We start from the raw sequence: 22,760 nt of genomic DNA on the forward strand, positions 1-22,760 counted from the left end.
AGTTCAAATCCTGGTTAAAGCCAGTACATATTCAGTAAGGAGTCCTTGGGCAAGTCTCCCTAACACTGCATGGTGGCCTATTGAGCCCGCCTTTAGTGGCTACAGCTCTCTTCTTATTACTTTACTGACATTCACAGTATTGGGGTAATATGTTTTAGAGAATTGGTGTTTCACTGAAAATGTTGTTGCGATATTTTGCACCAGTGTGCGTGCGTGTTAAGGGGGAGGGGCGCCTTGTGCTTTGTCAAGCTACAAAAGAAAACCAGGCACTTCTGCAGTAGTGTGAATAGGAGGGGGGTAGAGCCAAGAAGAAAAGAATATTCAGAGCAGAGAACTCTGGGGTTTGTGTAAACATTGGACCATTTCTGCATTAGTTCCTTATACTGCAACTCAACTTTCAGTACATTCATGTTCAATTACACATTGGAAACCATTTAAATGCTATTTATAATGGTTCCCTGTTCAGCTCTTTAGTCGCTAACTGACTTCTGTTTCATCTGCTTCTAGGCTTTGAAATACGCATTTCAGACAAGTGACCGGCTCTGTTTCGTTATGGAATACGCCAATGGCGGAGAGGTATGGTGTTTATAAACTCTGATGTTTATCACATGGGTACCTGATGCTGGATACACTGGGTGGCATTTGTCAGCATGCAAGATCTCTACTGCTGACAGCAGCCATTCAGTTTCCAGTTATCAGGTGAGGGGTGAAAAACGAAGGTGAAGATGATGGACGTTATGAGTGTGAAAGCTTAAGGCCCCTTTTACACTTGCATTGCAAGTGTGTGTTGCATTACCCTGTTTTAATGCAGGATAATGCAACAACACTGCAAGTGTATGGGGCCTTGCACACTTACCATGTAACCTTGTGCGGGAAGCTTCCGAATCGCTGCCGAGCCGACGCAAGGTCTGCAGCGCATTACTGTATGACTTTCGTTGTGAAAATCATTGGAGTTAATGGGCGATGCAGGAATTTAATATATGGGAATGCAGTGCGTTGCAGTGCACATACATGGACCAACGGGAATCCTAATGACGTACTTCCTGACCAGCAAGGAGTGCGTCGCTGAGCAGGTGTGGCGCTATGAATATGACCTTTCCAGGCACTTTGCTGCAGAGCCACATGTTTGTCATCCTTCATGTTGCGGTGGAATGTGGCAGTAGCATCGCATCCCCACCGCAACCCAGAAATAAGTGTAAGGGCCCTTTTCCACTCGCAATTGCATTCACTAAATGCTTGCGATTGCGCCTTGTCACTATTTTTTTACGCGATCACGATTTTTCATATGCAATGCACTTGCATTGCAAAATTGCGGTAAAAATTCTATTGCTGGCCACTTTTAGGCCCTGTTTACACACAACACCATTTTGTTCCGGTTTCCCACACATTAATTCAGATCCAGAATGACAGCCTATTAAAATCAATAGGTTGCTTCCAAAGCATGTGCTGGAGGAAAACATTTCCACAAGTCGCATCTGAATACATTGGCAGGGCAGGGGGATTTAGATCTGAATTCACATTACTGGGTGTGCCACTTCCATTTGTGAATTGCTGCATGTGGAAACAGCGCTTTAAAGGGAACCAGAGATGAACGTTTCACACATAATAAACATATCTGTCGATACGGACAGCCTAGCGGCCGTTTCGCACGGCGGTGCTTCTTCAGATGAAGCACCGCCGTGCGAAACGGCCGTTAGGCTGCCCGTATCACACCCTGCACCCACTGCCATCCATCACACCTATGGTAGGACTGTATTGTTCTTTTTTCTTGAAATGCCATGCTGAATGCATGCTTATGGACACAGTCTGGAAATGATTAAATGGTAATTTCATTCACTGCAGTGCCGGATTTTTCTTATCTTTTTGACGGACGTTTGCGATTCTCTGTATATATCCTGAGCGCGCAGTGAGGACCATAGATCTAACACCATCACAAGTCACTGCTGGATCATAATGGGCACTTTCCCCGTGTAGTGCCGACCACTAGTTACTTTTTTCTTTGTTTGACCGCATTGATTGATAAGGCAGATTATTTCCAGCATGTCCAATCTGATTTTCGATAGATTTTCCATAGAAGTGAATGGAAAGCGATTTAAAATCAGATCAGACATGTTGGAAATAATCAAACTGGCAAGAAAATCTGTGTGTACCTAGCATGAGAACACTGGTAAAAAAATGTATTGTATCCCATTTTGTTTTTTTCCCTCTGCAACATACAAAGCACTCGTGCAGTGGTGAAGTGCTGTCGTTTCAGCGCTGGTGCCAAATGCATCCTCAGCAGTACTATACTCTGTAATGTTAATCGAGGTTATGGCTTGTCAGGGTGCTTACTTGTGGTGCTAGTCGGCAATACATCTGTCGGGACTGCAAACATCAGTGAACAACTGTTTATATGCACTAAATCATGTACAGTAAAGCCTGTCCAGTGTATCGATTCATTACTCTTCATAGTATATATTTTCTGTCTCTCGCTGTCACTGACTTGTGCCACTCCTTTCCTCAGCTGTTCTTCCACTTGTCTCGTGAACGAGTTTTCACAGAAGACCGGGCGCGATTTTATGGTGCAGAAATTGTGTCCGCCCTGGAATATCTCCACTCCAGGAATGTGGTGTACAGGGATATAAAGGTATGTAAGATAACCTGTCACAGAGAGAAGATGCTCTAGGTCTGTTAGGCCCCTTTTACACTTCAGTTGCCCCTTTTAACATCAGTTACTCTGTTATAACGGAAAGAAAATTGATTTTCCAAGTAATAATGCTCATGTTTTCCAATAGAACAGTTCCCACTATATGCGTTTTAACTGAGAACTTTTTCACAGTGCACTGCTATGGAAAAATGTGTACTTATGCATACCAATACATTAAGTGTAAAAGGGCCCTAAGGATCTATAGGGCTGGAATACAGAGAAATCCGGGGTGTGCTTTATCAGTTATTTCCATAATGTTTGAGTACAGTTTTCCCTTTCTGTAAATATGCTTTAAAAGATTATTTAAAACAGTATTTCGGCCGTGCTCTTTGAAACAACGTGTATCATTGAGTATGTTTTTAAAGCAAACCTGAAGTGAGAATAAATAAATAAATAAAATAATGAATTGTATGTGTAGTACAGCTAAAAAATAGAACATTAGTAGCAAAGAAAAGTCTCATATTGTTTTCCAGTACGGCAAGAGTTAAAAAAAAACTTCAGTTATCTATGCAAAAGAGCTTCTCTGAGCTATTGGACAAAACTGGGTCGAATACCGTTCTGTTTTCTGAAACACTTAACCACTTGAGGACCACAGTCTTTCTACCCCTTAAGGACCAGACACTTTTTTTTCCATTCAGACCACTGCAGCATTCACGGTTTATTGCTCGGTCACACAACCTACCATCTAAATTAATTTTCCCTCCTTTTGTTGTCACTAATACAGCTTTCTTTTGGTGCTGTGATTTTTAGTTTTTATTATATTCATCAAGACATTTTTGTAAAAAAAAATGATTTTTTTATTTAACTTTCTGTGCTGACATTTTTCAAATAAAGTAAAATTTCTATATACATTTTTGTCCAAATTCATTCTGCTACATGTCTTTGATAAAAAAAAAAATCCAATAAGTGTATATTTATTGGTTTGGGTAAAAGTTATAGCGTTTACAAACTATGGTGCCAAAAGTGAATTTTCCCATTTTGAAGCATCTCTGACTTTTCGGAACACCTGTCAGGTTTCATGAGGTGCTAAAATTCCAGGATAGTAAAAATACCCCCCAAATGACCCCATTTTGGAAAGAAGATATCCCAAAGTATTCACTAAGAGGCATGGTGAGTTCATAGAAGATTTTATTTTTTTTGTCACAAGTTAGCGGAAATAGATTTTTACTGTTTTTTTTTTTCACAAAGTGTCATTTTCCGCTAACTTGTGACAAAAAATAAAATCTTCTATGAGCTCACCATACTCCTAACGGAATACCTTGGGGTGACGTCTTTCTAAAATGAGGTCATTTGTGGGGTTCCTATACTGCCCTGGCATTTAGGGGCCCTAAACCGTGAGGAGTAGTCTTGAAATCAAATGTCTCAAAATGACCTGTAAAATCCTAAAGGTACTCTAATTGGACTTTGGGCCCCTTAGCGCACCTAGGCTGCAAAAAAAGTGTCACACATGTGGTATCGCCGTACTCAGGAGAAGTAGTATGATGTTTTTTGGGGTGTATTTTTACATATAACCATGCTGGGTGGGAGAAATATCTCTGTAAATTACTATTTTTGATTTTTTTTTACACGCAATTGTCCATTTGCAGAGATATTTTTCCCACCCAGCATGGGTATGTGTAAAAATACACCCCAAAACACATTATACTACTTCTCCTGAGTATGGCGATACCACATGTGACACTTTTTTGCATCCTAGGTGCGCTAATGGGCCTAAAGTCCAATGAGTACCTTTAGGATTTTACAGGTCATTTTGAAGCATTTGGTTTCTAGACTACTCCTCACACTTTAGGGCCCGTAAAATGCCAGGGCAGTATTAGAACCCGACAAGTGACCCCATTTTAGAAAGAAGACACCCCAAGGTGTTCCATTTGGAGTATGGTGAGTTCATAGAAGATTTTATTTTTTGTCACAAGTTAGTGAAAAAAACAATAAAAATCAATTTCCACGAAGTGTCATTTTCCACTAACTTGTGACAAAAAATAAAATCTTCTATGAACTCACCATACAACTAACAGAATATCTTGGGGTGTCTTCTTTCTAAAATGGGGTCACTTGTGGGGTTCCTATACTGCCCTGGCATTTTAGGGGCCCTAAACCGTGAGTAGTAGTCTAGAAACCAAATGCCTCAAAATGACCTGTGAATAGGACGTTGGGTCCCTTAGCGCACCTAGGCTGCAGAAAAGTGTCACACGTGGTATCGCCGTACTCAGGAGAAGTAGTATAATGTATTTTGGGGTGTATTTTTACACATACCCATGCTGGGTGGGAGAAATATCTCTGTAAATGCCTTTTTTTTTTTTTTTTTTTTACACACAATTGTCCATTTACATTTACAGAGATATTTCTCCCACCCAGCATGGGTATGTGTAAAAATACACCCCAAAATACATTATACTACTTCTCCTGAGTACGGCGATACCACGTGTGACGCTTTTTTGCAGCTTAGGTGCGCTAAGGGGCCCAACGTCCTATTCACAGGTCATTTTGAGGCATTTGGTTTCTAGACTACTAACGGTTTAGGGCCCCTAAAATGCTAGGGCAGTATAGGAACCACACAAGTGACCCCGTTTTAGAAAGAAGACACCCCAAGGTATTCTGGTAGGAGTATGGTGAGTTCATAGAAGATTTTATTTTTTGTCACAAGTTAGCGAAAATTGATTTTTGTCTTTTTTTTTTTTTGTTTTTTTACAAAGTGTCATTTTACACTAACTTGTGACAAAAAATAAAATCTTCTATGAACTCATCATACACCTAACGGAATACCTTGGGGTGTCTTCTTTCTAAAATGGGGCAGATTAGGGCCTGATCTGATGGATAGGAGTGCTAGGGGGGTGATAGGATGTGATTGATTGGTGTCTCAAGGTGTGATTAGAGGGGGGAATATATGCAAGCAATGCACTGGCTAGTTGATCAGAGGGGGTCTTGGGGGCTATCTGAGGGTGTGGGCGGGTGATTGGGTGCCCGCAAGGGGCAGATTGGGGTCTGATCTGATGGGTGGTGGTGACGGAATGATTGATGGGTGATTAGAGGGAAGAACAGATGTAAACAATGCACTTTGGTGGTGATATGACGGTGGGTCTGCGGGCGATCTGATGGTGTGGGGGTGATCAGATGCCCGCAAGAGGCAGGTTAGGGTCTGATCGGATGGGTGGCAGTGAAAGGTGGTGACAGGGGATGATTGATGGGTGATTGACAGGGGATAATAGATGTATACGGTACACAGGGGGGTCTGGGGTGGATCTGAGGGTAGGGGGGTGATCATGAGCCCCCAGGGGGCAGTTAGGGACCTAATCTATAAAATAGCGCTGACGGGAGTGATTGATGGGTAATTAGGGGGTGATTAGAGGGAAGAACAGATGTAAACAATGCACTTTGGTGGTGATATGACGGTGGGTCTGCGGGTGATCTGATGTTGTGGGGGTGATAAGATGCCCGCAAGAGGCAGGTTAGGGTCTGAACGGATGGGTGGCAGTGACAGGTGGCGACAGGGGGTGATTGATGGGTGATCAGTGAGTAATTAGAAGGGAGAACAGATGTAAATATTGCACTGGGGAGGTAAGAAGGGGTGGTCTGAGGGTGTGGGCGGGTGTTTAGGTGCCCGCAGCGGGCAGTTTAGGGTCTGATCTGATGGGTAGCAGTGACAGGTGGTGATTGATGGGTGATTGACAGGTGATCAGTGGGTGATTATAGGGGAGGATAGATGTATACAGTACACAGGGGGGGGGGGTCTGGGGAGGATCTGAGGGTTGGGGGGGGTGATCAGGAGCCCCCAGGGGGCAGATTAGGACCTGATCTAAAAAATAGCGTTGACAGATAGTGACAGGGGGTGATTGATGGGTGATTAGGGGGGTGATTGGGTGAAAACAGGGGTCTGGGGGGTGTTCAGGAGGGGTCTGAGGGGTGCTGTGGGGGGGGGGCAGATCAGTGTGTTTGGGTGCAGACAGAGAGGGCTGAAGCCTGCCCTGGTGGTTCCTCGATCACTGGGAACACCAGGGCAGGTGGCAGCCTGTATAATACACTTTGTATACATTACAAAGTGTATTATACACTTTGCATGCGGCGATCGAGGGGTTAACATCCCGCCGGCGCTTACTAACGGCAGGCGGGATGATGTCGCGGGTGGGCGGAGCCTGTTGCCAGGTGCAGCGCGCGTCACCAGTGACGCGATCGCTGCCCCGACACGCCTTAAGGACCCGCCGCCTATGTGCGTATTGCGGTCCTTAAGGCGTCCACTTTGCCGCCGCCCATCGGCTGTGGGCGGTCGGCAAGTGGTTAAACAGCCAAAAAACGGTGAGAGACAGCTTGAAATAAGGTTTTACTGCAGGAAAGTTCAAGAGTCATTATTTCTGCTTTGTTTTATAGCTTTAAAAAAGTGTGCTTTTAAAACTGCAACTGGGACAGAATGATGCAATATTATTAAAAAAAAAATATATAACTGAAAATAAAAATATGAAACTTTTCTTTGCTCCTAATGTTCTATTCATTATCTGTACTACTCAGGTTTGCTTTAAGTTGACATTTAGGAATGTTTTTCTAACACCCTCATGTATAGACTACATGTCAATGTCCATGAAGCTGTATTCATTTTGCCTGGATCAGATCTAGCTGTAGTAAAGATTTGTAAAGTTTGGATCTGTGATTGTTATCCTGTGTGCTATGGAACTGCTGAAAAAAAAATGTAGTGTCATGCTGAATATATGTTGCACAGATTTACTACCACTTACTTTAACTGAGTTTCAGGAAGTAATAATCTGATATTCTGCTTACCTCTGTCTTTAACTCCTCATTTTATTGCAAATATTACGGTAACAGAATGTCTCCCCTCTAGCTGGAGAATCTTATGCTGGACAAGGACGGACATGTGAAGATTACGGATTTTGGGCTGTGTAAAGAGGGCATCACAGATGGTGCTACCATGAGGACGTTTTGTGGAACGCCGGAGTACCTGGCCCCAGAGGTAATGGCGTGTGTAAATCTGGATATTCTGCTCTCTGCTGTCATTGTGATTTGTGGTGGAATTTGAAAGGTTATATTATGATTATACTTAAAATACACACAGTTTAACCTCCCTAACGTTATTCTCAACCCAGGCTTGGGTGAAAAAACCTGCTGCAAGCAGTTATCCTAAACCTGGATCAGGGCAACTGCCAGTGCTGCTCATCCGGATTCCGGATATCCGAACTATCCAGATAATCCGAACTTTTTCCACTATCCGAACATTGAATAGCAATTCGGAGATTTTTTTCAAAATCCGAATAGCACTATCCGACAAACTCGGATTTCCCATCTGAAATCCGGGCGGATATCTGAGCAGAAGCCAAAATCACCTTCAATGGCAAAAATCCATTTCAAAGAGAGAGACCGAGAGACCTTCTAAAGGGATTTTGACCATTTGAAGAGGCGTTTGGAAGCATTTTATATCTGAATCCGGCCGGATATTGGGTTCGGATATCAGAGTTTACTCGGATAACAAAAAGTTCGGATTCTGATATCCGATTAGGATCCGGATATCTGGGTATCCGGATCAATTCGCTGTGCAGTTTGCTGCAGAATGTGGAGCTGCACTTCATACCCACGCTCCTAGAACCTGGACAGTGTCCTCTGAGACTCTTCATCCCTCGGGTGAGATCGCCAGCTGTCATGTGACGACAGACAGCAATCTCACCAAAGGGATAGAGCACCCCCCAGAAGGACAGGGGGAAGAAATGAGGCACTGGACCCCTGGAAGGAAGGTTTTTTCAGAGGCTGCTTGGAGGAGGGGGTCCCTCTGGCATGTGATTAGATCTGAAATTTATGGTCTAGAAGCAGAAAAGAATTGCACCCATTTTAGACCCTAAAATCCAGAACTAATCGCACCATCACAGAGGTTAAAGGTTCTTACATGTGATCAGAAGATAGTGTCAGTGGTGCATCTTCCCTTACCCTTCTTCCACCACCGGGTAGCGCTACACCACTGCCCTGATCACATGTAATAATGTGACCGGAAGTCAGAGGAGGATTCCGGGAGTGTAACTCCCTGGGTGAATGAAGTGGAGAAGGCGGTCCAGCACCCGGCACAGGTAACTACTAAAACGCTCCCTGCAGCACTCTGCATGACCTCATTAGGCCGTTCTGCCGGCTGAGGTCAAAACGAGTGCAGCATCTTCAAACTAAATATTTTGTTTGAAGATGCTGTCAGGTGCCCGCACAGTGCGGTCGTGCTTGTGCATGTAGGGAAGTGCGGCCGCGAAGATGAAGAGGGTCCCAGCCGGCAGCCAAGGATCGGGAAAGCCTCTGGGAATTTTTATTTTTTTTAACACGTTACAGGTGTAATGTTACAAGCTTCTTTACACAGATATATACTGTGGTCATGTTATTCATTTCATTGATCTCCTGGCAGCAGTGAGTACCAATAAAAGGTGGCATTCCTTTACACCTGTGCAGTTCTCTTCCTTATAATGAATGAATTATTGTAGTGCATTGTGGGTCATATCAAACAAAGAAGAAGAGTTTTAGCACTTATTTAAGCTTATAATCCCTCTTCTCCTCTATCAGGAACAACACTTGCATCAAACGTTCTATGAATAGCTACTGAGTGCTTTACAGCAAATGGCTATACAGAAGCTATTGCCACTGTCTTGTATATAGCAGCTGATACCCATATGATCCTGATCTCTAGGTGCTGGAAGACAATGACTATGGCCGAGCCGTGGACTGGTGGGGGCTGGGAGTGGTGATGTATGAGATGATGTGCGGACGGTTACCCTTCTACAATCAGGACCACGAGAGGCTGTTTGAGCTCATCCTCATGGAGGAAATCCGCTTCCCACGTACTCTGAGTCCAGAAGCCAAGTCTCTGCTAGCTGGCCTACTTAAAAAGGACCCAAAACAAAGGTATTTTCGTGTGTAAATCACTATGCATAATGTAACGGTTTTCTCTAGATGCCAACAGAGAGTATTCCACCTGCCTTTATAGCTATGTTGGCAGCAAATGCCGTACACAGTTCTATGCAATAACAGTACTGCGGTCACACGAATACCATGTGGCCTAAAAGTGAACCAAGCACCATTTTTAGCACCCAGGGCATCTCAGTAACACATTACAAATGCATGCTAATAATGTGGCTTATTAATTAAAAAAAAAAAAAAAAACCTCTGTTTACCGTATATACTCGGATACAAGTCGACCCCGTGTATAAGTCGACCCCCAAAATTTGACCCTCACAAGGTGGATTTTTCCAATTATTCAAGTATAAGTCTATAGGTAAGTCTATAGAGTCTATAGGTAAGCCAGCCAGGTATCTGCCTCCAGTATAGGTAGCCAGCATAGGTAGGCAGCCAGGTATAGTTGCCCCCAGTATAGGTAGGTAGCCAGTATAGTTGCCAGTAGCATAGGTAGGTAGCCAGTATAGTTGCCAGTAGCATAGGTAGGTAGCCAGTATAGTTGCCATTAGCATAGGTAGGTAGCCAGTATAGTTGCCAGTAGCATAGGTAGGTAGCCAGTATAGTTGCCAGTAGCATAGGTAGGTAGCCAGTATAGTTGCCATTAGTATAGGTAGGTAGCCAGTATAGTTGCCAGTAGCATAGGTAGGTAGCCAGTATAGTTGCCATTAGTATAGGTAGGTAGCCAGTATAGTTGCCAGTAGCATAGGTAGGTAGCCAGTATAGTTGCCATTAGTATAGGTAGGTAGCCAGTATAGTTGCCAGTAGCATAGGTAGGTAGCCAGTATAGTTGCCAGTAGCATAGGTAGGTAGCCAGTATAGTTGCCAGTAGTATAGGTAGGTAGCCAGTATAGTTGCCAGCAGCATAGGTAGGTAGCCAGTACAGTTGCCCCCATGTATAGGCTGCAGCGGTGGGGAGAGTGGGCATGGAGGCAAACATCTCACCTTCTATCCTCCATCTACTTCCTCTCCCAGGCATCCCATGCGTTGATACCAGCGTTTCCTGTGATGACATCATCACAGGAGACGCTGGTATCAGCACAAGGGGATGCGTGGGAGAGGAAGTAGATGGAGGATAGAGGCTGTGGAAGGTGGGATGTTTGCCTCCATGCCCGCTTTCCCCGCCGCTGCAGCAGTCTCCTCTCACCATCCACCGCTGGGCGCAGTCTCCTCTCTTCTGCTCGCTTCTCCTCCACTCGCGCGGTAACTTCCGGTCCCGACGTCATGTGACATCGGGAGCCGGACCATCTCTCTTAAGGGGGCAGACGCGCGAGTGAGGGAGAAGAGAGGAAAAGAGGACACTGCGCCCAGCGATGGATGGTGAGTAACCCCTCCACACACACACACCCCACATCCATAACACACACCCTCACCCCACTCAGGCTGTAAGTCGCAAAATTTAGGACTATGCGACTATAAGTCGACCCCCCCACTTTTTTACTTTGAATCAGTCCTAAATTTTGCGACTTATACCCGAGTATATACGGTACGTTTACAAAAGTTTAGCAGATGCTTTAATTACCCTATTTCCGAGGCCTGCTCCACCACAGAAATTTCAGACAGATGAGTACTGATGTAATTATTTTAATGTGCACATTAGCAGAAAGCAAAAAAAAGCTTTTTATTGGGGTAAGGGGGGGGGGGGGTAGGGCACTGTGCTTTAAAGAGTTAGAAGTCACAGATACTATATTCACACATTCCCCTGGATAAATAGTGGACAGCTAGAAGGGGGTGGAGGAACATGGCAGCTCCTATAGCTAGAAACTAGGAGAAACTGCAGGGGGGAAAGAGTGGCGCTTGGTTCCTTTTAGCACCAGGCAAAGAAGTGTAAGTTAGGTAGAAATCAGCTCAACTCTGTACGATCAGTGCATGAGCAAGGTGACTCAGTGAAAGAGGAAGGCTCCACATAATGGCCAGTATATAATGTAAAAAAATCCTTTAATAAATCAGGTAACGAAAATCCAGGCACCATCTGCTGACCAGGATTCTCTGCATCGTACTGGCCATTGTGCAGAGCCTTCTTCATCTTTTAACTCCGGGCACAGGTGTAAATTCATCATCTAATGGCTAACCTCCTTATGTCTAATGAGGTTTCGAAAATTACAGATCTGGTTCTATGGAATTAGTCACGTGATGTGAATTGAAAGTAGTTTACTGCAGGATCTGGGAGCAGCACACACGCACACATGCACACGTACTTCGTACGTACGTCCCAGCTACGTCGTGAAATCCTGGTTATGCGGTTGCAATGACCACCCAGTTAATTCCCCACCGTTACTGCAAGTTAAATTGCTTTTATTTATTCTATTTCATTCTTAAAGAGACCCTGAGCATTGACCTAAAGATTACACTTACCTGGGGCTTCCTCCAGCCCACCGTAGGCGGCGAGGTCCCCCGGCATCTTCCTGGCTTCTCTCCGTGTGCCTCTGCCGGCCCCTGTAACCGGCAACACCTGAGCCAGGTGTCGTGCCGACTCTTCCTGGTTCCTGATGCATGGTGTCATCACGGCGGCTGGCATGACAGGTCTGCGCTTGCGCGTTTTCTAACGCTAAACCGCTCATGCGCAGACCTGTCACACCAGCAGCTGCGGTGACACCATGACTCAGGAACCAGGAAGAGCCGGCCCGGGTGTTGCCGGTGGCGGAGGCACACGGTAAGGAGCCAGGAGGACGCCGGGGTACCTCGCTGCCTACGGTGGGCTGGAGGAAGCCCCAGGTAAGTGTAATCTTTTAATTTGTCACTGCTCAGGGTCCCTTTAATGGCGTTTATGGTTTGGGCATAGATATAGTACAGTATTTGTTAGTCCTGTATTCAATTCTAACTATGAAACAACCAGAAAACACTTTTTTCCCCTTTTAAACAGGTAAGTACTGGGGAAAAGTTTAAATAGGAAAAGTATGTGTGCATAGAACACATGCAGGCCTTCTCTCACAGTGAGGAGAGATCAGCAACATACAAATGCAATTTCCACTTTATCTTGATGGTCACATGATTAGGAGCAGTTTGATTGGCTTCTGGCTTACCACCTCACTGACAAGAATAGTTCATTCTCATTAGGTGCTGCCTGTAATGGAATTGTGCAGCATGTCCAAGTAGATACCTATGGTCTGTACCCGTCTTGTGCTCTTACAAGCCAGTGTAGGGAGTTCCTAATTCAATATAACACATAAGATTAAGCTCTAACTGGTATCCCTCAACCCACCCATTATGGTCATTCCCAGAATGCTGCTGGGTACGTTGAGAAGTGTTGGGATTATTGCAGGGGACCTCAGGACTCCTTGTTTACACTTAACACATTCAGGAAGTGTCATGCACCCTCAACAGATGTATTCTCACTCATTAACCCTTCTATACTGTGATTTACAGGCTTGGAGGAGGACCCAATGATGCCCAAGAAGTGAAAGATCATCCATTCTTTTCTTGTATTAACTGGCAAGATGTTGACCAGAGAAAGGTAACAGTCCCACATGTTTCCTGTACAAGTTCAGTGTTAGTTTCATATCATGTAGATTGGTATTGGGGATATTTGTGTGTGTGTGTGTGTGTGTGTGTGTGTGTGTGTGTGTGTGTGTGTGTGTGTGTGTGTGTATCTATCTATCTATCTATCTATCTATATATATATAGGAAAATCGAAAAAATAACCTTAACCTTAAAAGATAGCAACTGATTTGCATTTCATTGAGTGAAATAAGTTTTTGAACCCTCTAACAATAAAAGACTTAATACTTAGTAGAAAAACCCTTGTTTGCAAGCACAGAGGTTAAACGTTTCTTGTAATTGATGACCAAGTTTGCACACATTTTAGGAGGAATGTTGGTCCACTCCTCTTTGCAGATCATCTCTAAATCCCTAAGGTTTCGAGGCTGTCTCTGTGCAACTCTGAGCTTGAGCTCCCTCCATAGGTTTTCTATTGGATTAAGGTCCGGAGACTGACTAGGCCACTCCATGACCTTAATGTGCTTCTTCTTGAGCCACTCCTTTGTTGCCTTTGCTGTATGTTTTGGGTCATTGTCGTGCTGGAACACCCATCCACGACCCATTTTCAGTTTCCTGGCAGAGGGAAGGAGGTTGTCGTTCAGGATTTCACGATACATGGCTCCGTCCATTTTCCCGTTAATACGATTAAGTTGTCCTGTGCCCTTAGCAGAAAAACACCCCCAAAGCAAAATGTTTCCACCCCCATGCTTGACGGTGGGGACGGTGTTTTGTGGATCATAGGCAGCATTTTTCTTCCTCCAAACACAGCGAGTTGAGTTAATGCCAAAGAGCTCTATTTTGGTCTCATCAGACCACAGCACCTTCTCCCAGTCACTCACAGAATCATTCAGGTGTTCATTGGCAAACTTCAGACGGGCCTGCACATGTGCCTTCTTGAGCAGGAGGACCTTGTGAGCCATGCAGGATTTTAATCCATTGCGGTGTAATGTTTCCAATGGTTTTCTTGGTGACTGTGGTCCCTGCTAATTTGAGGTCATTCACTAACTCCTCCCATGTAGTTCTAGGATGCTTTTTCACCTTTCTCAGAACCATTGACACCCCACGAGGTGAGATCTTGCGTGGAGCCCCAGAGCGAGGTCGATTGATGGTCATTTTGTGCTCCTTCCATTTTCGAACAATCGCACCAACAGTTGTCACCTTCTCTCCCTGCTTCTTGCTAATGGTTTTGTAGCCCATTCCAGCCTTGTACAGGTCTACAATTTTGTCTCTGACATCCTTGGACAGCTCTTTGGTCTTTCCCATGTTGGAGAGTTTTGAGTCTGCTTGATTGAGTGATTCTGTGGACAGGTGTCTTTTATACAGGTGACTAGTTAAGACAGGTGTCCTTAATGAGGGTGACTAATTGAGTAGAAGTGTCTAACCACTCTGTGGGAGCCAGAACTCTTAATGGTTGGTAGGGGTTCAAAAAATTATTTCACTCAATGAAATGCAAATCAGTTGCTATCTTTTATTTAAGGTTATTTTTTCGATTTTCCTTTTGATGTGCTATCTGCTACTGTTAAAATAAACCTACCATTGAAATGATACTGTTCTGAGACTTTTCATTTCTTTGTCATTGGACAAACTTACAAAATCAGTGAGGGGGTCAAATACTTATTTCCTCCACTGTATATATAATATATATAATTAACCAGGCACTGCACATGCAATATTCTGAGTTCCAAAACCATGTTCTTTCCTCCATATCACAGTGCAGGTCCGTAACAGTGACCAGTGTTTGGTTATACCAGGTACTCCTGTGTTTTTGTTTGGTAAGAAAGGTGTTAGTAAGCACTCCTAGATCAGTATGTTATGAAAAAAGTAAGCTCATTTATCCAACGTTTTGGAGTCTTGAAGGACCCCTTACTCTGGGAGAAAACAAAAAGCTAGGTGTGTGTGTAGCACCCTAGCAGGCTACAGCTTTCACGCCTCTGGTGATGTGTTTTCTTCCTGTGAAAGGGACTCCTTCAAAACCCTGGAATGCCAGATAAAAAAATTGTACAAGGAGTTATTGCTTCCTTATTGATGATGTTGTAGCAGCATCAACCACTTTACAGTTAACAGCACCCTCCGTTAAAGAGAACCCAAGGTGAAACGAAAAACAAAAATTAGATACGCCCCCAGAGGCTTCCCACATCCTCTTGGAGACCATTACTGCTGCCCGGAACAACCTTTATGATCACCGCCATACTGCACATGTGCGAAACACCGCCGCAGTAGCACCGAGCTACTGTACTAGCGGCTTCTGTGCACTGCGCTGTACAGCCCCGCTTGTGCATAGAGGAGTGCGGCCACGTAACATACCCAACAAGCCCTTGTCTATGTTTTGGGGCCAGAAGGACATGGGAAACCTCTTCAGGATCCCAAGGCTTCCCTTTTCTTGGGTAAGTATTTAATTTTTGCCTTTAGAGTTGCCTCACGTGCACTTTTAGCCACCTTGCTGTAAGGCCTCGTTCACATCATGACGTGTAGATGGCCATGCGTTCGGAACACACAGCGTACGAAGACACCCCAACTGCGTTTCCATGCAATGCGCGTGGTTAGCCGTGCTTCTTGCCAAAAAATGCATGCAGCGTTTGTGCCCCGCACTGGTACAGAACGCATGTAATGTGAACATCAGACAGTGCAGTCTATGCACTTCTGATGTTCTTGTGTGTCTGCCACCGCACGCATTGCCAAAATATACGGACGTGAACGAGGCCTAAGGTGTGCAGAAACTCATACTTCTCCCTGCAGGTTTTGGAGTCCAGACAGTGGCTGAATCAACAATGAAACTATTTTACTGTTTATTTATACCACATACTGAAACAATGGGACACAGCGCAAAGTTCAAAGAGTGGTGTGCAGCTACAAGGTGGGGGCGAGTCCCAAGCCCCAAAAGTAGAAATAAAAAACAACAGTATACCTAAGCGCACCAATGGACAATAGATGGCTTTTCCTGCGGGTGTGTTACTGCCTCAACAAAACAGGTCAGCCGGTGTAATAAGCATGAGGAGCGATACAGTACCTCTTCCAGCCGTGTGTGCAATAGATGGTACATCTCTCTGTGTACAAATCTTGCTGTAATCCCGATATCTAGGAGCGCGATGCCGCTCTGCTCAGCGTGGATGACAGGCCAGCAAGGAGCCAGGGAGACGTCTGGGCGGGGATCCCTTACTAGACAGCTTGCAAACGTCTCTCAATCCCAGCAGGAAGAGAGCCCTTAGCAGTGGCAGGCAGGGAGACAGAGGGAGGGATCCCCGCCCAGACGTCTCCCTGGCTCCTTGCTCTATGCGTGGCCTGTCTCTCCAGCTAGAGGCCCATACTAGCAGCTATCTCTGGATGTTTCTGCCCCGTCTATTCCTCTCCCAGGCCTGATGTGAGCGTCTCTCCCACTGCCTCTGCTGGATGGATATATGTGCTGCTGTCTCTGGACTAGGTGGCAGCCCTTTTAATGACGTCTCCCCGGACTGAGCTCTCCGGCTGTCTCTTGCGCTCTCTGGATGTCTCTTGCTGCTGTCAGGAGGCCTGAGATCTCCGGGGACAGAGATCAGGCCAGGAAGCGCCGCTGTTTGCCTTCACTGCCATTGGGACCGGAGCCACTGTTGGAGCGCAGAGAAGCCAGGAACAGGAAGTTCGGGTATCAGCTGACCAGGGGATCACATGGTCAGTTTCCATCCACGCTGAGCAGAGCGGCATCGCGCTCCTGGATATCGGGATTACAGCAAAATTTGTACACAGAGAGAGGTACCATCTATTGCACACACGGCTGGAAGAGGTACTGTATCGCTCCTCATGCTTATTACACCGGCTGACCTGTTTTGTTGAGGCAGTAACACACTCGCAGGAAAAGCCATCTATTGTCCATTGGTGCGCTTAGGTATACTGTTGTTTTTTATTTATTTATACCACATAGTTTAAATTAATTTTAGGTATGAAGTGCTTTTTGTGGTTCAGAAAAAATACCAAAAAACTCCCATTAGGGCCATATTTTCCTTAGCAGAATGTTAGAGCCTCGTGTCACCAGAGTAATGCTGAGTGGTGCACAAACGATGAGCCTAGATGTTATACAGCGTTCTTCTATGACAGATGGAAATTACCCTGAAGCTCCATACACACACCACATAACGCTCGGCTGAGGCAGCTGATAAGGACCGCCCCTGGTGAGAAACTAGTGTGTGCACAGCAGCTACGGATCCCTCTCCGACCACTCAGTGAGCGATCTGACCTGGCGGATCACTTCGGCCATTGTTGTCCACACTTACCTGGCCTGCTGCATGACATAACTCCCGCGCCGCTCTGCCCAATCTCCCTACCCCAAACCGCCTCCTCCGTAAGCAAAGAACAGAACACCGTGCATGCTTGCAAGGTGGAGATGCAACTGCACAGCCTCAGCCCTGCAATGTCACCCAAAGGATTTGGTCCTGATCCCCGTCAGGCGACATTGAGCATGTGTTCCGGCCTTAAAGGGAACATGAGATGATTATATAAGAAGGATTTATACATACGTGGGGCTTGCTCTAGCCCTGTGTACTCGGTGGGCTCCCTCGCCATCCTCCTGGGCCTCTCCATTCATAAGCAATCCTCGCGGCCTGTCACGCTCCCGTCGCAAGGGGCGATTTGCGCAGGTAGTACTGCACATGTGCAAAATGTTCCCGTGACGGGGCGTGGCCGGGCCACACATGCGCAGTGCAACCCGACTGGCACAGCTGGAGGCTTCTTAACGGAGAAGATTACCGAGAACAGTAGCGGCCCAGGAGGGAGCCGCAGAAAACATGGGGCAAGATGCAACCCCATGTAATTGTAAATTATTTTATTCATGTCCTCTCTGGTACACTCAGCTAAACCTAAAATTAAGGAAGTCAAATTCTGAAGCATTTGTGCTACACTGTAAAGGAACTGTGTTTGTAGATCAGGCATGCATGTATGTACAGAAAGCAAGCATTGTGCACACTGCTGTGTAAACCACCTGTACTGTATGAATAATTCTTGTTTTATCTGTAATCAGCTGACTCCTCCCTTCAAACCACAAGTCACCTCAGAAATCGACACCAGATATTTTGATGATGAATTTACAGCCCAATCCATAACAGTAACACCTCCAGACAGATGTAAGTAAAACTGGTTTTGTTCACTATTTGGAGGGGGTGGGCAGGGGAGAGCATTTACACTTATGACCTGACGACTAGGGATGTTCACAGATATGCAAATTGTTCTGAGTTGATGCAAATGTATGCAATTTTTTTTTTTATGCAAATAGTTGCAGTTTGAAACTGGACCAATCAATTTAAACCCAGGTTTAAATTGATTGGTCCTTTCAAGCTGTATATATTTATATAATGGGTGTCTATCTTCAATAGACTTTTTGATCTCAGGTCAGATCATATTGTCTCTCCATGTCACAGATTGTGTAAAAAATATATATATTTTTTAAAATGGACCTGAACCAGGACAGAAGGAAAACATTGAGAAATGCAGCCTGTATGTATTTAGAGTGTTCGACTTGTCTAATTCCCCCTCATCTGTGTCTAAAAACAAGTTGTAATTTGAACTCTCCCCTGTGTCAACTGACTGCCATGGCAGATAAGCTCATTTGAAAGCTCAGGCTGTTCATATTATGTCTGCTTCCATGAAAGCAGGAAATAGAAACACTGGAGATTTATTTTAGGATTTGTATGACATCACAGTGTGATGTCAGAACCATGGTTCTGACATCACACTGTGGGAGGGGTTTCACCACATTATCAGCCGTACAGAGCCCCCTGATGATCCGTTTCCGAAAAGGTAAAGATTTCTCATGGGAAAGGGGATATCAGCCACTGATTGGGATGAAGTTCAATTCTTGTCATTCGTCGGACGTTTCAAAATACTATTATCCTCCTTGTGTACAAGGCTTAACTGTGTGTTGCTCTCTTTCTCTTACAGATGATAACCTGGATGCCTTAGAGCCTGAGCAGCGCGCTCACTTTCCTCAGTTCTCCTACTCGGCCAGCATTCGGGAGTAGCCTTACAACCAGAAGGGACAACAACGGGCAAAGAACTCTCAGAGACTTTCTATGGAAAGATGTTCACAAGCTCCCTGTCCCCTTCCAAGGCGGGGCAGGAACTCTATATTCGTTCTACCGTCCCCGAACTTTTAAAGAGACTACGTAATTCAGCAGAAGTTACTTACAGAAACGATTTGCTATATAACTTTTCTTTTTTTTTTTCTTCCATCGTGGAATGAAATAACGTTCATATCTTTTAAATGCCTTGTACTGCTGGGGCAGTAACAGGATTCTAAGCCATAAGGTTGTAAAGAAACGGGGGCAAACCATCCTACAAAAATAAACCGGTAACTGCCTCCTCCATAGGCCCCGCTCTGTTCAGAGCTTCGTCCTGCCCTCCTAATGGTACCATGATGCTAAAGGCGGTTGGAATAACCCAGCATGAAAACACATTTGTGCATGATGTTGTGATAGGTAGTTTAGATTGTAGAATGGGCAGACAGTTCTGTTTATTGGTGCTTTTCCCACTTGGTCGGTACAAGCAGGAATCACTCAGCTTTCCCTTCACCCATTCACATTTTCCACTTCCTGTTTTTCGCGACTACGGATGAATCCACGGATAGGCTGCGCTTTCATGCGCGGCTGCATCGTGTTACTCACGCCACAATGGGCCTCCGCAGCTGGACTCTGACACTGTCTCACTGTGTACCCTTACTACCCAAAAGGCATGTAAGTGGCTTAGCTTCAATCGCTGAATGTACTCACAAGAAGTTTTTTTTTTTTTTTCATGAATGAATTTTCGGGTCAAGAGCAATAATTTTTTTTGTTTTTTTCCATTTCGTTATGTATTTGAAGCCCTGTAGGCATTTGGATTTTTTTTTCTAAGAACTGGTATAACTGGCACAGTCTGGCAGAAATGGCAGAAACTGGCTGAGAACCCTGCCAAACACATATGTCCCACCTTCCTAGCGTTTTGTGGAATGTACCATTTTCTGGGAAGCTATGGTTATTTGGGGGGGTGAAATTGCCCAAATGTAGGCTTTTTATTTTTCAACCAAATGCTGCAGTTTCATAGATTAAAAGGATGATTAAAGATGGCGATGAGAGCAGCAGGACTTTATGGAGCAATAATAGAATTTCTTATTTTACAGAATGTTTGGACATGTTTTTGTTTTTTTTTTCCCTGCAGTTTTCAAATCTCAGGTTTAAAGGGGCAGTCCCATATTGTGGTTCACAATCTATCACTATACCTCCATACTGAGAATGCCTGCTATTTAACAGTGCTTGAGAATGTCTGTTGTCACATGATGCAAATCCACCTACACTTATAATGGTAAAGCGTTCCTCCACCGCACCGGCCTGCGACCACTCTGAGAATGCAGGACACGGGCCGACCATCCATAGACCACAGGAAGAATTCAAGGAAGCCGATAATGGGGACTGGTTCTTTAAACGTAATTGCTGTATGAGATGAATGTCTTATCTCAGAATTTCACTTTTTTTTTTGTAGACATTTGAGACAAAAACACAACATTTTCTCATTACTGTCTTTTTTTCTGGATAAAAAAATTATTTTAACAATTTGCTTGTGTGTTTATGTTAATGAGGAAAGGAAAACTGTTTCAAGCAAACCTGAAGTGAAAATAGATGGAGATAAATTGTATCCATAGTCCTACTCCTAAGGCTACATACACACTTGAGATAAGTCTTTGGAAAATGAAAGATCACAGACCAATTTTACCCCCTTCCATGTAGTATGAGAGCCATACCTACACAGTCTATTTAATGGAGCTGAACTCCCCATCAGACAGAAATCTTTGCAAGATGCTGAACACAAAGATGCTGTACACATTCAACAAATCAGTATCTGCAAAAGATCAGTTCCTGCAAAAATCTGTTCCTGCAAAATGCATTCATAGTCTATGATATCTGCAGATCTCGTACACACCTTGTTTAACAGACATTCATCTGCAGATCAGATCCACCAGGATGGATCTTCAGATGATTGTCAGATCTGCAGATGATCATCTGCAGATCTGACAATCATCTGAAGATCCATCCTGGTGGATCTGATCTGCAGATGATTGTCTGTTAAACAAGGTGTGTATGATGATCTGCAGATATCATAGACTATGAATGCATTTTGCAAAAACTGATTTTTTTTTGCAGGAACTGATCTTTTGCAGATACTGATCTGTTAAATGTGTACAGCATCTTTGTGTGCAGCATCTTGCAAAGGTTTTTATCTGATGGGGGAGTTTAGCTCAATAGAATAGACTGTGTAGTGTATGCTCTCATACTACATGGAAGGGGGTAAAATTGGTCTGTGATCCTGCCTTTTCCAAAGTCTTTTATCTCAAGTGTGTATGTAGCCTAAAGGTGGGTACACACGTCAGATAAAAGTCTTTGAAAAATGAAAGATCACAGACCAATTTTACCCCCTTTCATGTAGTATGAGAGCCATACCTACACAGTCTATTCTATGGAGCTGAACTCCCCATCAGATAAAAATCTTTGCAAGATGCTGCACACAAAGATGCTGTACACATGCAACAGATCAGTATCTGCAAAAGATCCGTTCCTGCAAAAGATCCGTTCCTGCAAACCGCATTCATAGTCTATGATATCTGCAGATCTCATACACACCTTGTTTAACGGACAATTATCTGTAGACCAGATCCACCAGGTTGGATCTTCAGATCGGCAGATAATTGTCTGATCTGCAGATGAATGTCCATTAAACAAGGTGTGTATGAGGATCTGCAGATATCATAGACTATGAATGCACTTTGCAGGAATGGATCTTTTGCAGGGATTGATCTTTTGCAGACACCGATCTGTTGTATGTGTACAGCATCTTTGTGTGCAGCATCTTGCAAAGATTGTATCTGATGGGGAGTTCAGCTCCATAGAATAGACTGTGTAGAGTATGGCTCTCATACTACATGAAAGGGGGTAAAATTGGTCTGTGATCCTTCATTTTCCAAAGACTTTAATCTGACTTGTGTACGCACCTTTAGTAGGACTTTTCTGGAATCCCATAGACTTATTTTGCATTTAAAAAGGAACTGTCACGAAAATCTTAAAATTTAAAACACATACAAATAAGTTAATTTCTTCCAGTGTAAAATGAACCATAAATTACTTTGCCTACCTGTGTTGCTGTCACTTACAGTAAGTATTAGAAATCTGACATTACCAACAGATTTTGGGCTAGTCCATCTCACCATAGGGGATTCTCAGCATGGTCTTTATCCTATATAATAAAACTCCTGTGTCTCTGCGTCCTTTCCATGTGTGTGTCCCTGCTTTCAGACTTGAGTTTGCTGTCTGTGGACCTCATTGCATTGTGGGAAATAACAGCAACCGCTCCCTGTGTGCATATACTGTGGAGGACAGGCGAGCAGGATGCATCTGTGCTCATGTTGCTTTGGGAGACCCGTAGTCTAGTGCCCATTTTTAATGGGCGGGGTTTTTTTTTTTTTACTTGTTCTTTATAAAGACTCTCCATGAAAAGGATTCATACAAAGATATTGGCCAGCCTCCCTGCTCACTGTACACTTTTTTGGTAGTTGGACGGAGCAATTCCGATTCACTAAGTGCTTTTGAAAATAAAGAAAACCCTGAGAATCCACCAAGAAGAGATGGGCTAGTCCAAAATCTGTCGGTAATATCAGATTTCTACTACGCACTGCAAGTGACAGCAACAT

General features: G+C 44.3%; 1 protein-coding gene across 2 annotated transcripts in view; it reads left to right on the forward strand.

The window, feature by feature from the left end:
* AKT2 (AKT serine/threonine kinase 2) overlaps positions 1-20,631 on the forward strand; it is a 153,230-nt gene extending 132,599 nt beyond the window's left edge. For both annotated transcript variants that reach the window (XM_068250810.1, XM_068250809.1), the window contains exons 8-14: positions 508-576; positions 2,504-2,626; positions 7,515-7,643; positions 9,345-9,559; positions 12,974-13,061; positions 18,072-18,174; positions 18,989-20,631. In XM_068250810.1, coding sequence (XP_068106911.1) covers positions 508-576; positions 2,504-2,626; positions 7,515-7,643; positions 9,345-9,559; positions 12,974-13,061; positions 18,072-18,174; positions 18,989-19,068 — 807 coding nt within the window. In that variant the 3' untranslated portion in view covers positions 19,069-20,631. The remainder of the gene's footprint in view (positions 1-507; positions 577-2,503; positions 2,627-7,514; positions 7,644-9,344; positions 9,560-12,973; positions 13,062-18,071; positions 18,175-18,988) is intronic.
* The last annotated feature ends 2,129 nt before the right edge of the window (positions 20,632-22,760 follow it).

This window comes from Hyperolius riggenbachi, chromosome 8, assembly GCF_040937935.1.
Source record: "Hyperolius riggenbachi isolate aHypRig1 chromosome 8, aHypRig1.pri, whole genome shotgun sequence".
Classification (NCBI taxonomy): Eukaryota; Metazoa; Chordata; class Amphibia; order Anura; family Hyperoliidae; genus Hyperolius; species Hyperolius riggenbachi.